General features: G+C 38.0%; 1 protein-coding gene across 21 annotated transcripts in view; it reads right to left on the bottom strand.

Annotated features, from left to right (window-relative positions):
• The window catches only part of NEK1 (NIMA related kinase 1), a 204,003-nt gene that overhangs the window by 74,843 nt on the left and 114,995 nt on the right, over positions 1 to 14,165 (bottom strand). For 11 of the 21 annotated variants that reach the window (XM_033403551.2, XM_033403557.2, XM_033403553.2 and 8 more), the window contains 3 exons: positions 1,080 to 1,163; positions 572 to 655; positions 77 to 154 (listed from right to left, as the gene is read on the bottom strand). In XM_033403551.2, coding sequence (XP_033259442.1) covers positions 77 to 154; positions 572 to 655; positions 1,080 to 1,163 — 246 coding nt within the window. The other 10 variants (XM_033403558.2, XM_033403555.2, XR_007478039.1 and 7 more) reach the window with 6 other exon arrangements.

The raw sequence follows: 14,165 nt of genomic DNA on the forward strand, positions 1-14,165 counted from the left end.
AAAGACTTAAGAACACAACTTTCTATCTCGGGTTTCCATTTCCTCTAGGAAAACCTGTATCACTTCCAGTACATACCTTCAGCACTTCCACTTTCTTACGCCTCACGTCAGACTCCTCACTTCCTTCCTGTCCTTTGGAGCTGTCAGCTTCTTTCTACAAAATAAGTAGTGAGCAGACCACTTAGGATAGAACCACAAACTCACTGTAGACTTCACATGAATAAACTAACATCTAAAAATGAAAAATGGCAAGTCGTTCACGGCTGCAACTGAACGCTCCACAACCGTCAACTCCTATGGACACTGAGAAAAAAGACAGAACAGAAAGATATAAAACGTACCATTTTATATGTCCATGGGTACCACTCACACTTTCCTCTCAGAATCCCCCCGGAACAAAAGGTCTTATCAATTTTAAGTCATATAAATAAGATATACTGCAACACTATGTATAGTTTTCTGGTCTTTGACCTTCACTGTCTTCATCAGACTTTATTTTGTGTTAGTGGCACATAATCTCAGTGTATTAGAATGTCATTCAATTACTTTTTGAAAAAGATTTTCAACCTGCCTTTTCACCACGAAGCTTCGCTCTAATCTGTTGGCGCTCATTGAAATTCTGCAGTCTTATTTGTCTCAGCCTTGCCAGATAAACCTACGAAGAGAAAAAAACGCAACATTTTAATTAAAAAAAAAAAACACTACCGTTTTCATTGCTAAAATGTTTTTTATTTAAAGAAAAGTGTTAATGTGAATATAAGAAATAAAAGTTTTGAAATCTGGTTAATGGCAATGTAATATTAGCTTTCAAGTGTTTAATCTAGATCAATTTGTTTCTGAAAAGAAAAACAACACAATAACAAATTTTTAATTTTATCAAAAGAAAAGAAATTGAACTCAGAATTCTGAATAACAGTTATGGGGCAAAATTATGACACAGTATGTCAGTCAAAATATATTAACAGGTCCCTACAGACCTAAAGATCGTCCAGTCATTGTTAGGAATTTAAACCATGCAGGAAAGGAAGGCAATCAACTCAAAGTGACGGCGTGAGGCAGCGAGCATGCAGGAGGCGTACCTCTTCCTCTTTGCTTCTCGGCTTCCCTCCTCGTGAAGAGCTGCGCCTGCCTTCGCACAGAGCTGCCAGGTTGTGCAGGGTGCCCTGTGCATCATTTAATGTACTAAGGTTAAAGAACGACTAAGGCTACAGCAGCATCTTACCTAGGGACCGCCCGGCGCCACTACTTCTGGTGGCAAATACTGATCAAGTCTAAACGATTAGCTGATAAACTGATTAAAGACGCTGGCATTCTCCTTTGGCGATTTAACCAACACATTCAGTGAGAACAGAAGGAAGCAATTAAACCCCAAATGTAATTATTCAAATAGAGACCAGCTACCTTTTTATTAGCCATTTAAGTCAACATGTTTTTTAAAACTGCTTTGGAGGTTAGCTAAACCCCAAATCAAAATCTTCCTCTACAAAGGCCCATCATTGCTACATGTTCGCTTACACAGTAAACACACACGTGCACACACACACACGCACACGACAGGGAATAACATGAGCGCCAACTCCCTGCACCCGGGCACGCCCTGGTCCTGGACTGCAAATGACCCGCCCAACCACACGCCAACTAACATGGTTTATCATAAGCATGGAATGATCTTCTCATTAGAAATTACTCATAATTACCCACTTTCTCTTCCTGCGGCACCAGCTGTGGATCAAGAGCCTCCCAACTGAAAAATCCTCGTCCCACTTCCCCTTCTCACGTCTTTCTGTCGGATTGCCGAATGCGTACTTTTTATATTTCCCTGCTTTTACCTGCTTCCCATTTATTTTTAAATCTTCTACACTCTGTGTTCTGATCCCACTGTGACTCTGAAAATCTTGCAAGGCTACCAATGCCCTCCAAGTTCGTAATTCAAATGGACTCTTTTGAGCAAATTTTGCAATGAACATTTCCATTGGAAATTAGTTTTCATTGAATCCATTTAGCTTATGTCAGTATTTTTTTCTCTCATAAAAATCATATATGTTCACTGTTGAAAACGTATGAAACAAAGAAAATACAAATCATTCGTAATTCTACCATCTGAGAAACTTACAGTTTCAGTGTTCTCCTCCAGACTTCCTTCTATGCCTATGTAGGAATTTAACCATTTTAGTTTGAAATATTATAGATAACAACAGAAAGGTGAGAAGTAATGTACAGGGAGGTCCCATGTATCCTTCACCCACCCTCTCCCAACTGTATCGTCCTGCATAACTGTGGTACCTATACACACTGGGAAGCTGGCACTGCACGAACCAGACATTTCACCAGTTACAAGTGCTCACGTTTCTGTATCTCCATCAGTACAATTTTATCACACGCATAGCCTTACGTGACCACCATCAAATCAAGATACTTAACTGTACCATTACTATGTCACTTGATAGCCACATTCACTGCTCCCATCTCTGCCCGTCAACTACCAATCTGTTCCCCACGCCTACAATTATATTTCACAAGTTCTATATATATGTACGGAATCACGCAGTATGCATCCTTCTGAGGTTGACTGTTTTCACTTGGTATTACTTCCCTGGAGTCCATCCAAGACACTGGACGCATGACTGAATGGCCTGTTCCATCTCAGTGCTGAGCAGCAGACTATAGTATGGAAGTACCATAATTTGTTCATTCATTCACCCTATGAAGGACACTGGGGTTTCACAGTTTTGGCTATTAAGAACAAAGTTGCTGGGCTTCCCTGGTGGCGCAGTGGTTGAGAGTCCGCCTGCCGATGCAGGGAACGCGGGTTCGTGCCCCGGTCCGGGAGGACCCACATGCCGCGGAGCGGCTGGGCCCGTGAGCCATGGCCACTGAGCCTGCGCGTCCGGAGCCTGTGCTCTGCAACGGGAGAGGCCACAGCGGTGAGAGGCCCGCGTACCACAAAACAAAACAAAACAAAAAAACCCACAAGAACAAAGTTGCTAAGAACATGCATGTAATAAGTTTCTTAGTGAAAATAAGTTTTCTCTTCTCTGGGACAAATGCCCAAGAGCACAGCATTACCTGCTCTTGGTGTGACACATCCATTTGTAGTTTTAAAAGGGACTGCCAAACAATTTTGCAAAGTGGCTGTATCATTTAACATCCCTACTAGCAATGTTATGGTCACCCACTTTTTCCACATCCTCGTCAGCATTTGGTTTTATCACAGTTTTTATTTGAGCCATTCTGATGGATGGGTAGTGATATACTACTGTGGTTTTAATTTGCATTCCCCAGATGGCTAATGATGTTGAACATCTTTTCATGTGTTTATCTGCCATCTGTGTCTGCCATTCGTCCTCTTCAATGAAATGTTTAGATTGTCTTTTGCCCATTTTCTAACTGGACTCTTCATATTTTTAATGTTGAGTTTTGGTGGGTTTTTATATGTTCTAGATACAAGTCGTTTGTTAAACATGGGGTTTACAAATATTTTCCCCCAATCTGTAACTTGTATATTCTTCCTCTTAACAGAGACTTTTGCAGAGCAAAAGTTTTAAATTCTCATGAAGTCCAATTTATCAAGTTTTTCTTTTATGGATTGTGCTTTTGGTGTTAAGTCTAAGCACTCTTCGTCTAGTCCTAGGTCTTGAAATTTTCTTCTTTTTCTCTAAGTTTTACAATTTTATGTTTTACATTAGAGTGCATGATCTGTATTGAGTTACTTATATTACGTGTGAGGTTTAGGTCAAGGTTCATATTTTTGCCTACAGGTGGATGTCCAATTTCTCCAGCACTAATGCTGAAAAGGCAATCCCTCCCCCACTGAACTGCTCTTGCTTCTTTGTCAAGAATTAGCAGGGCATATTGGTGTGAATTTACTTCTGGGTTCCTCACACTGTTCCACTGACCTATGTGCCTGTCCTTCCACTAGCACTATACTGCTTCGACCACTGCAGCTACAAGCAAGCTGTGACACCAGGAAGAGTCATTCTTCCCACTTCAGTCTTCTTCAGAATTGTTTGGCTATTTTAAGGCCTTTCTCTGTCTATATAAATTTTAAAAATAAGCTTGTCTATAAAAAAATGTTTCTGAGGGTTTACTAAGAATTACAATTATTAGTAAAACAATTTAAGAATACTTGCCATTTTCATTACCTTGAGTCTTCCAATTAATGAACATGGTATGATTCTCCAAATATTTAAATCTTCAATTTCATCAAGATTTTGTCATTTTAATTGCACAAATCCTGCATGTTTTATTATACTTTTGTTCATTTTTTTTGGAGCAATTGTAAATGGTATTGCGTTTTTTTAAATATGTTTCCACTTGTTCATTGTCAATGTATAGAAATCAGTTGATTTTTGTGAAGTAACCTTATACTTTTATAACAATAATAAATTCATTTTTTAGTTCTAGGAGTGTTTTGGTTGAGTCCTTCAGATATTCTATGCAGATAATCATGTCAACTGGAAATAGCAATAGTTTCATTCCTTCTTTTCAAATTTGTATGTCTTTTCTTTCTTTTTCTTTCCTTACTGCAGTAACCAAAACTGCCAGCAGTATGTTGATTAACAGTGGTGAGAGCTAACTTCCTTGTCCTTTTCCAGACTGTAGAGGGAGAGCATTCAGTCCTCTACCTGTAAGTATTAAGTTAGGTGTAAGTTTGTTTATAGATGACTATAATGAGGTGGAGGACATTCCCCTTGCTTTCTACTTACTGATAGTTTTTATTTATTATGATGTTGAATTCTGTCAAAACATTTTCTGCATCCATTGTTATGATCACATGATTTTTCTTCTTTAGCCTGTTGATATGGTGGATCTCACTGAATTTTTTTTTTTTTTTTTTTGTGGTACGCGGGCCTCTCACTGTTGTGGCCTCTCCCATTGTGGAGCACAGGCTCCGGATGCGCAGGCTCAGTGGCCATGGCTCACGGGCCCAGCCGCTCCGCGGCATGTGGGATCTTCCCAAACCGGGGCACGAACCCGTGGCCCCTGCATCGGCAGGCGGACTCTCAACCACTGCACCACCAGGGAAGCCCCTCATTGATTTTCTAATACTGAAACAGACTTGGGTTTCCAGACTAAATCCCACTTGGTTGTGGTTGGATTCAATTTGCTAAAATTTGTTGAGAATTTTTGCATTTAAGTCAATGAGATATTAGTCTGTGGTTTTCTTTTTTGTGCTGTATTTGTACAGTTTTGGTATCACGGTAATACAGGCCTCAAAATGAGTTGGGAAGTGTTCCTTCTGCTCTGACAGCCTGAAAGAGACGGTATCATTTTATCAAATTGATGTTAATGCTTTCTGTGTTTGGTAAAATTCTCCAGTGAAACCACTTAGGCCTGGAGATTTATTCCTTTTCAGTTTTTAATCAAAAGTTCAATTTTAAAAATAGTTACAGGATTATAGAAGATATCTATTTCAATTTGGCTAAGTTCTGGTAGTTCGTGGTTTTCAAATAGTTGGTGCATTTCTTCTAGGCTGTTTAACTTATGAGTGTAAAGTTGTCATCTTTTTACTCACTATAAGATCTGTAGTGATATCCTGTTTCATTCCTGATATTGGTGATTTGTGTCATCTCTTTCTTTTTATCAATCTTGCTAGAGATTTATCAATTTCATTCATTTTTTTTCTAAGAACCAATTTTTTGTTTCATTACATTTCTCAGAAGTGTTCCTGATTTCAATTTCACTGACTTCTACTCTTAATGATTTCCCTCATCCTGCTTGCTTTGGGTCTATCTTGCTCTTCTTTTTCTAGCATCTTCAGATAGGAACTTAGACTACGGATTTGAGACTTTTCTTTTCTAATGTAAGCCTTTAGTGCTATAAATTTCCCTCACAGCAGTGCTTTAGCTGCATCTCACTTATTTTGATATGTGATGTGTGTATTTTCATTCATTCTTTGTATTTTTAACTTTCCTTTTAGATTTCCTCTTTGTCTCTGTATTATTTAGAAGTATTTTTAACTTTCAAGTGTTTGTAGATTTTCTTGTCATCTATTATTGATTTCTAGTTTGATTCCATTATGTTCAAAGAATATATGTCATATAACTTTAATTCTTCTAAATTAGTTAAGATTTGTTTTATGATCCAGCATATGGTCTATCTTGGTGAATGGTCCATGGGCACTTGAAAAAATAATGTATTCTGCTATTGTTGGATAGGATGTAAATTAGATCTTGGTGGCCTGTGGTGGTGTTTAGCTATTCTATACCCTTGCTCATTTCTGACTAGCAGTTCTATCCATCACTGTGTTCAAGTCCCCAACTATACTTGTGGATTTGTTTATTTCTCCTTTCAGCTCTATTAGTTTTATATATTTTGAAGTTTGGTTGTTTGGTATACACCCATTAAGGATTGCGATAACTTCTTATTGGACTGATTCTTTTGTTATTATGTAATGTCTCTCTTTCTCCCTAGTAATTCTGTTTGCTACGTTAACAATAAATTCTTTTAGCTTATTTCGTTTGAGAATGTCTTTATTTCCCCTTCATTCCTGAAGGATGGTTTCATCAAATATAGGATTCAGGGTTGACAGTTCTTTTCTTTCAGCACTTGAAAATTTTTATGCCACTTCTTTCTGGACTCCACGGTTTCAGATGAGAAATTTGGTGTTGTTCCAATTGGTAGTCCTTTATATCTAATGTGTCATTTCTCTCTGGCTATTTTAAGATTTGTTTTCTTTGTCTTTTACTTTCAGAAGTTTAATATTCCTAAGTGAAGATTTCTTTAAGTGTATCCTATTTCAGGGTTTGCTCAGCTTCTTAAAGCTTTAAATTTGTCTTTCACCAAATGTGGAAAGTTTTCAGCTATTATTTCTTCAAATACTTTTTACACTCTCATGCTCTTTCTATTATCCTTTGGGCTCCAATGATACAAATGTTAAATCTTTTATTATTGTCCCACAAATCCTTAAGACTCTGATAACTTTTTTCAGTCTTTTTTCTGTTAATCAGATTGAGTAAATTCAACTGATCTGCCTTCAAGTTCAGTGATTATATCTCCATCAGCTCCACTCTACTACTGATTCTACCCAGTGAATTTTAAATTTTGGTTATTATATTTTTCAATTATATAACTGCCATTTGGTTCTTTTTATAACTACTAATCCTTCACTGAGATTTTCTCCTTTTTTCATTCCAAAGAATTCCTAATTGCTTGTTGAAGTATTTGTTTAACGCAGCTTGAAAATCTTTGTCAGATAGTTCCAGTATTCCACTGGCCCTAGGTCAGCTCAATGTCAAGTTGTGGTTTTCCTGGTTCCTGGTATGACAAGTGATTTTTTTATTGTATCCTGAATATTTTAGGTATTATGTTAGAAGACTCTTGATCCTATTTACATGTTCTGTTTGAGCAGGCCACTTAGGTCCTGGCCTACTGTTGTGGGGCTTCACTCCAATGACAGTTTGGCCTTCTGAACTCTTGTAATGTTAATCTGGTCTGCTTTGTTGTTCTGGTGCTGATGGAGGTCCTGCTCAGTCCGTTCTGCTGTTATTCTATGAGGATGAAGTTGCTTCCCTGGGTCACCTGCTGTTACTGAAGATCTCCTGAGGGTGGGGGTGAGGGGCAGATGCCCCTGGGCCTGGTCTCCTTGTCATTAGGTGGACAGAATGGGGACACAGCTTTGTAGCAACTTCTGCTATGGATAGATGGATCACCTGCCCATGTACCAGTTGTTGAGTAGACCAGGACGGTCCAGGGCTTTGTTGCCACTGGTGGGTCAAACTGCCCTCCAAGTCACCTGCTGATGCTCCAGTTGTGGGATGGGGTAGGGACACCCTGGGGCTTCACTGCTGACCACAGTTTAAATCACTCACCAGGACCCCCCTGTGGCACATGTTGGGGTTCTTTCCTAGTACGTTGGCAACTGAGAGGATTTTCTGGGTTTTTTTGTTTGTTTGTTTGGTTTCTTTGTATTTTTGTCTATGTCAATGGTGGATCTGGATTTCAGGCATGTCCAACACCCAGTCCATGATATACAGGAGATGTTACTTCCAGAGTATTTAACTGTATTTAGGCAGGAAGAGCAGGGAAAACTGAGTCTATGCCATCTTGTCCTGGTACAATGCAGAAGTCATTTTTTAGCAGCTAGGGTTTCTGCACTGCAATACGCTCTACGATAAGACCAGTACAGTTGACCCTTAAATAATACGGATTTGAACTGTGAGACCCACTTATACTCAGATGTTTTTCAATAGTAAACATACTACAATCCTACACAATCTGCGGTTGTTGAATCCATGGATGCAGAGCTGCAGACATGACTTGGAGGAACCATGTATATGGAGGGTAGGTGGAGGGTAGGCTTAAGTTATATACAGATTTTCAACAGCAAGGCAGGTTGATGCCCTCATCCCCGCACTGTTCAAGATTCAACTGTATATTAAGGTTCCACAGAGTTACCTGGGATTGCTGTAAAGACTAATAGAGAGCTTTCTGGGTTGAACTGTATTCCCCCAGAATTCATATGCTTAAGTTCTAACCTCTAGTACCTCAGAATGTGACCTTAGTTGGAGACAAGATCTTTATCAAGTTAAAAGAGATCATGAGGGTGGGCTCCAATCCAGTATAACTGGTGTCCTTAGAAAAAAGGGGAAATTTGGAGACACACGCCTGTACAGGTAGAACACCATGTAAAATGAAGGGAGAGGCTGGGGTGATGACTCTACATGTCAAGGAATGCTAAAGATAGCCAGGCAACCACCAGAAGACAGGGAGCGGATTCTTCTCACAGGCCTCAGAAGGAACAAACCCTGCTGACATGCTGATCTCTGACTTCTACCCTCCAGACTGTGAGGTAATAAATTTCTGTTGTGTAAGACATTCAGATTGTGGAATTTTGTTACAGCAGCTCTAGTAGACTAATACAGAGATAATGCACATAAATTGTTTAACATAATGTCTAGCATAGTAAACTTTCAATAAACAGCTGTCATTTATTACTTAATTTTTGGTTTAATTGTCTATCTCCTTTACTGTTTAAGTTCTCTTGCTGGCACAGAACCTAATATATTAGTCAATAAATGTTTGTGTAATACTAAAAAAATGAGTGAAAGAATTAAATATTTAACACTTCACTGCACATTTTAAAGGCATTTTTCCATTAATGTAAATAAATAAAGAATGATTTAAGATGAGGAAGTAAGACAATAACATTTCTCAAGGTAAATAATACTGCTTCATCATTTTTTATAAAATTCATAAGTGTTCTGTTAAATCATTCAACAGAAGAAAACAGATAACCAAGGAAATTCTTGTATATGTGTATCAGGAAACAGAAACTAGTTCAAAGCAGAAACTAGATTCAACCTAAATACCTACTGTCAGGTGAATTAACTGCGGTATATTCATACAACAGAATATTATACAGCTAAACCCAACTATGTAAATGAATCTTAGAAAAACAGAAACAGAAACTAGTTCAAAGCAGAAACTAGATTCAACCTAAATACCTACTGTCAGGTGAATTAACTGCAGTATATTCATACAACAGAATATTATACAGCTAAACCCAACTATGTAAATGAATCTTAGAAAAATAATGACGAATGAAAAAAGGCAAGTCCTAATCTATATACAGTATGATGTAATTTTTATAATGCTCAAAAATAGGCAAAACGGAACAAGACATCATTCAGACACATATATGTAAGAGGAAAAAGCATTTAAAAAAAATCCATAGGAATGATACATCCAAAATTCAAGATAATGGTCACCTCTGGGAGAAGACAGAGGCACAGTCAAGACAGGGGTTGACAAACGATGGTTCAGGGGCCAAATTCAGCCCGCCACCTGTTTTTTTTGTTTGTTTCATAAGCTAAGAATGGTTTTGCACATTTTTAAATGGTCAAAAAAATGAAGCAAGTATTTCATGACCACATAAAAATTATATGAAATCCAGATTTCACTCCCTAAGTAAGTTTTACTGAAAGTCAGCCATGCTCACTCATTTACACCGTGTCTATCGTTACTACTTTGCTACAATGCATAGTTAGTAGTTATGACAGAGATCTTATGGTTTGAAAAGACTAAGATATTTACAATCTGGCCCTTTACAGAAGAACACCCGCCAATCCCTAGATTAGGGAATAGTACACAGATAGAACTTAGTGTTCTACCTGCTGGGTTATTTTGCTTGGTAGTTTACACATATATATTACATATATGCTTTTTTATGTACCAAAAATTATATTTTACAAGGACAATAAGGGAATCATTTTTTTAAAAGAAGTGAAAAAACAATCTTCTCAAAATGAACAACTTAGTGTTGAAGAACTCTACAAGAGTCAGCAAACTACAATCCTCAGGTCAAACCTGGCCAGCTGCCTGACGGTGTAGATAAGGTGTTTGTTTGGTTTTTTTAAACATCTTTATCGGCGTGTAACTGCTTTACAATGGTTAGTTTCTGCTTTATAAAAAGTCAATCAGCTACACGTGTACATATATCTCCAGATCTCCTCCCTCTTGTGTCTCTGACCACCCTCCCTATCTCACCCCTCTAGGTGGCCACAAAGCACCGAGCTGATCTCCCTGTGCTATGCGGCTGCTTCCAACTAGCTATCTGTTTTACATTTGGTAGTACATATAAGTCCAAGGCACTCTCTCACTTCGTCCCAGATTCCCCTCCCCGCCCCATGGTGTCCTCAAGTCCATTCTCTATGTCTGCGTCTTTATTCCAGTCCTTTCCGTACGTTCTACAGAACCTTTTTTTCTTTTTTTAGATTCCATGTGTTAGCATATGGTATTTGTTTTTCTCTTTCTGAATTACTTCACGCGGTATGACAGACTCTAGGTCCATCCACCTCACTACAAATAACTCAATTTCGTTTCTTTCTATGGCTGAGTAATATTGCATTATATATATGTGCCATATCTTCTTTATCCATTCATCTGACAATGGACACTTAGGTTCATTCCATGCTTTGGCTATTGTAAATAGCGCTGCAGTGAACATTGTGGTACATGACTCCTTTTGAATTATGGTTTTCTCAGGGTATATGTCCAGTAGTGGGATTGCTGGCTCATATAGTATTTCTATTTTTCGTTTTCTAAGGAACCTCCATACTGTTCTCCATAGTGGCTGTACCAAGTTACATTCCCACCAACAGTGCAAGAGGGTTCCCTTTCCTCCACACCCTCTCCAGCATTTATTGTTTGTAGATTTTTGGACGATGGCCATTCTGACCAGTGTGAGGTGATACTTCATTATACTTTGGATTTGCATTTCTCTAACAATTAATGATGTTGAGCATCCTTTCATGTGTTTGTTGGCAATCCGTATATCTTCTTTGGAGAAATGTCTATTTAGGTCTTCTGCATATTTTTGGATTGGGTTGTTTTTTTGATATTGAGCTGCATGACCTGCTTGAAAAATTTGGAGATTAATCCTTTGTCAGTTGCTTCACTTGCAAATATTTTCTCCATTCTGAGGGTTGTCTTTTCGTCTTGTTTACGATTTCCTTTGGTGTGCAAAAGCTTTTAAGTTTCATTAAGTCCCATTTGTTTCTATTATCATTTCTCAAGGAGATGAGTCAAAAAGGATCTTGCTGTAATTTATGTCACAGAGTGTTCTGCCTATGTTTTCCTCCAAGAGTTTTATAGTGTCTGGCCTTACATTTAGGTTTTTATCCATTTTGAGTTAATTTTTGTGTATGGTGTTAGGGAGTGTTCTACTTTCATTCTTTTACATGTAGCTGTCCAGTTTTCCCAGCACCATTTATTGAAGAGGCTGTCTTTTCTCCATTGTATATTCTTGCCTACTTTATCAAAAATAAGGTGACCCTACGTGTGTGGATTCATCTCTGGGCTTTCTATCCTGTTCCATTGATCTATCTTTCTGGTTTTGTGCCAGGACCGCACTGTCTTGATTACTGTAGCTTTGTACTAGAGTCTGAAGTCAGGCAGCCTGATTCCTCCAGCTCCGTTTTCCTTTCTCAAGATTGCTTTGGCTATTCGGGGTCTTTTGTGTTTCCATACAAATTGTGAATATTTTTCTTCTAGTTCTGTGAAAAATGCCACTGGTAGTTTGATTGGGATTGCACTGAATCTGTAGGCTGCACTGGGTAGTAGAGGTATAGTCACAATGTTTATTCTTCCAATCCAAGAACATGGTATATCTCACCATCTGTCTGTATCACCTTTAACTTCTTTCATCAGTGCCTTAAAATTTCCTGCATATAGGTCTTTTGTCTCCTTAGTTAGGTAGGTTTATTCCTACGTATTTTATTCTTTTTGTTGCACTGGTAAATGGGAGTGTTTCCTTAATTTCTCTTTCTGATTTTTCATTATTAAGGTAGAGGAATGCAAGAAATCTGTGCATTTTGTATCTTACTACTTTACCAAATTCATTGATTGGCTCTAGTAGTTTTCTGGTAGCATCTTTAGGATTCTCTACATATAGCACCATGTGATCTGAAACACTGACAGCTTTACTTCTTCTTTTCCGATTTGGATTCCTTTTATTTTTTTTTCTTCTTTGACTGTTATGGCTAAAACTTACAAAACTATGTTGAATAACAGAGGTGAGAATGGACAACCTTGTCTTGTTCCTGATCTTAGTGGAAATGGTTTCAGTTTTTCACCACTGAGAACAATGTTGCCTGTGGGTTTGTAATATATGGCCTTTATTATGATGAGATAAGTTCCCTCTAGGCCAACTTTCTGGAGGGTTGTTTCATAAATGGGTGTTGAATTTTGTCGAAAGCTTTTTCTGCATCTACTGAGATGATCATACGGTTTTATTCTTCAGTTTGTTAATATGGTGTATCACATTAATTGATTTGCTTACATTGAAGAATCCTTGCATATTTGGGATAAACCCCACTTGATTATGGTGTATGATCCTTTTAATGTACTGTTGGATTCTGCTTGCTAGTATTTTGTTGAGGATTTTTGCATCTATATCACTATGTTCATCAGTGATACTGGCCCGTGGTTTTCTTTCTCTGTGACACCACTGTCTGGTTTTGGTATCAGGGTGATGGTGGCCTTGTAGAATGAGTTTGGGAGTGTTCCTCCCTCTGCTATATTTGGGAAGAGTTTGAGAAGGACAGGTGTTACCTCTTCTCTAAATGCTTGATAGAATTTACCTGTGAAGCCATCGAGTCCTGCGCTTTTGTTTTTTGGAAGATTTTTAATCACAGTCTCAATTTCAGTGCTTGGGATTGGTCTGATTATATTTTCTATTTCTTCCTGGTTCAGTCTTGGAAGGTTGTGCTTTCCTAAGAATTTGTCCATTTCTTCCACATCGTACATTTTATTGGCACAGAGCTGCTTGTAGTAATCTCTCATGATCCTCTGTATTTCTGCAGTGTCAGGTGTTACTTCTCCTTTTCCATTTCTAAGTGTATTGATGAGTCTTCCTTTTTTTGTTGATGAGTGTGGCTAATGGTTTATCAATTTTGTTTTCTTCTCTAAGAACCAGCTTTTAGTTTTATTGACCTTTGTTATTGTTTCCTTCATTTCTTTTTCATTTATTTCTGAGCTGATCTTTATGATTTCTTTCCTTCTGCTAACTTTGGTTTTTTTTTTTTGGTTCTTTCTCTAATTGCTCTAGGTGTAAGGTTAGGTTGTTTATTTGAGATGTTTCTTGTTTCTTGAGGTAGGATTGTATTACTATAAACTTCCCTCTTAGAACTGCTTTAGCTGCATCCCATAGGTTTTGGGTCATCATGTTTTCATTGTCATTTGTCTCTAGGTATTTTTTGATTTCCTCTTTGTTTTCTTCAGTGATCTCTTGGTTATTAAGTAGTGTATTGTTTAGCCTCCATGTGTTTGTATTTTTTACAGATTTTCCCCTGTAACTGATATCTAGTCTCATAGTACTGTGGGCAGAAAACATGCTTGATACGATTTCACTTTTCTAAAATTTATCAAGGCTTGATTTGTGACCCAAGATATGATCTATCCTGGAGAATGTTCCATGAGCACTTGAGAAGAATGTGTATTCTGTTGTTCTTGGATGGAATGTCCTATAAATATCAATTAACTCCATCTTGTTTAATGTATCATTTAAAGCTTGTGTTTCCTTATTTATTTTCATTTTGGATGATCTGTCCCTTGGTGAAAGTGGGGTGTTAAAGTCCCCTATTGTGATTGTTTTACTGTCGATTTCTCCTTTTAGGCTGGTAGCATTTGCCTTACACACTGAGGTGCTCCTATGTTGGGTGCAT

Source organism: Orcinus orca, chromosome 6 (genome assembly GCF_937001465.1).
Source record: "Orcinus orca chromosome 6, mOrcOrc1.1, whole genome shotgun sequence".
Classification (NCBI taxonomy): domain Eukaryota; kingdom Metazoa; phylum Chordata; class Mammalia; order Artiodactyla; family Delphinidae; genus Orcinus; species Orcinus orca.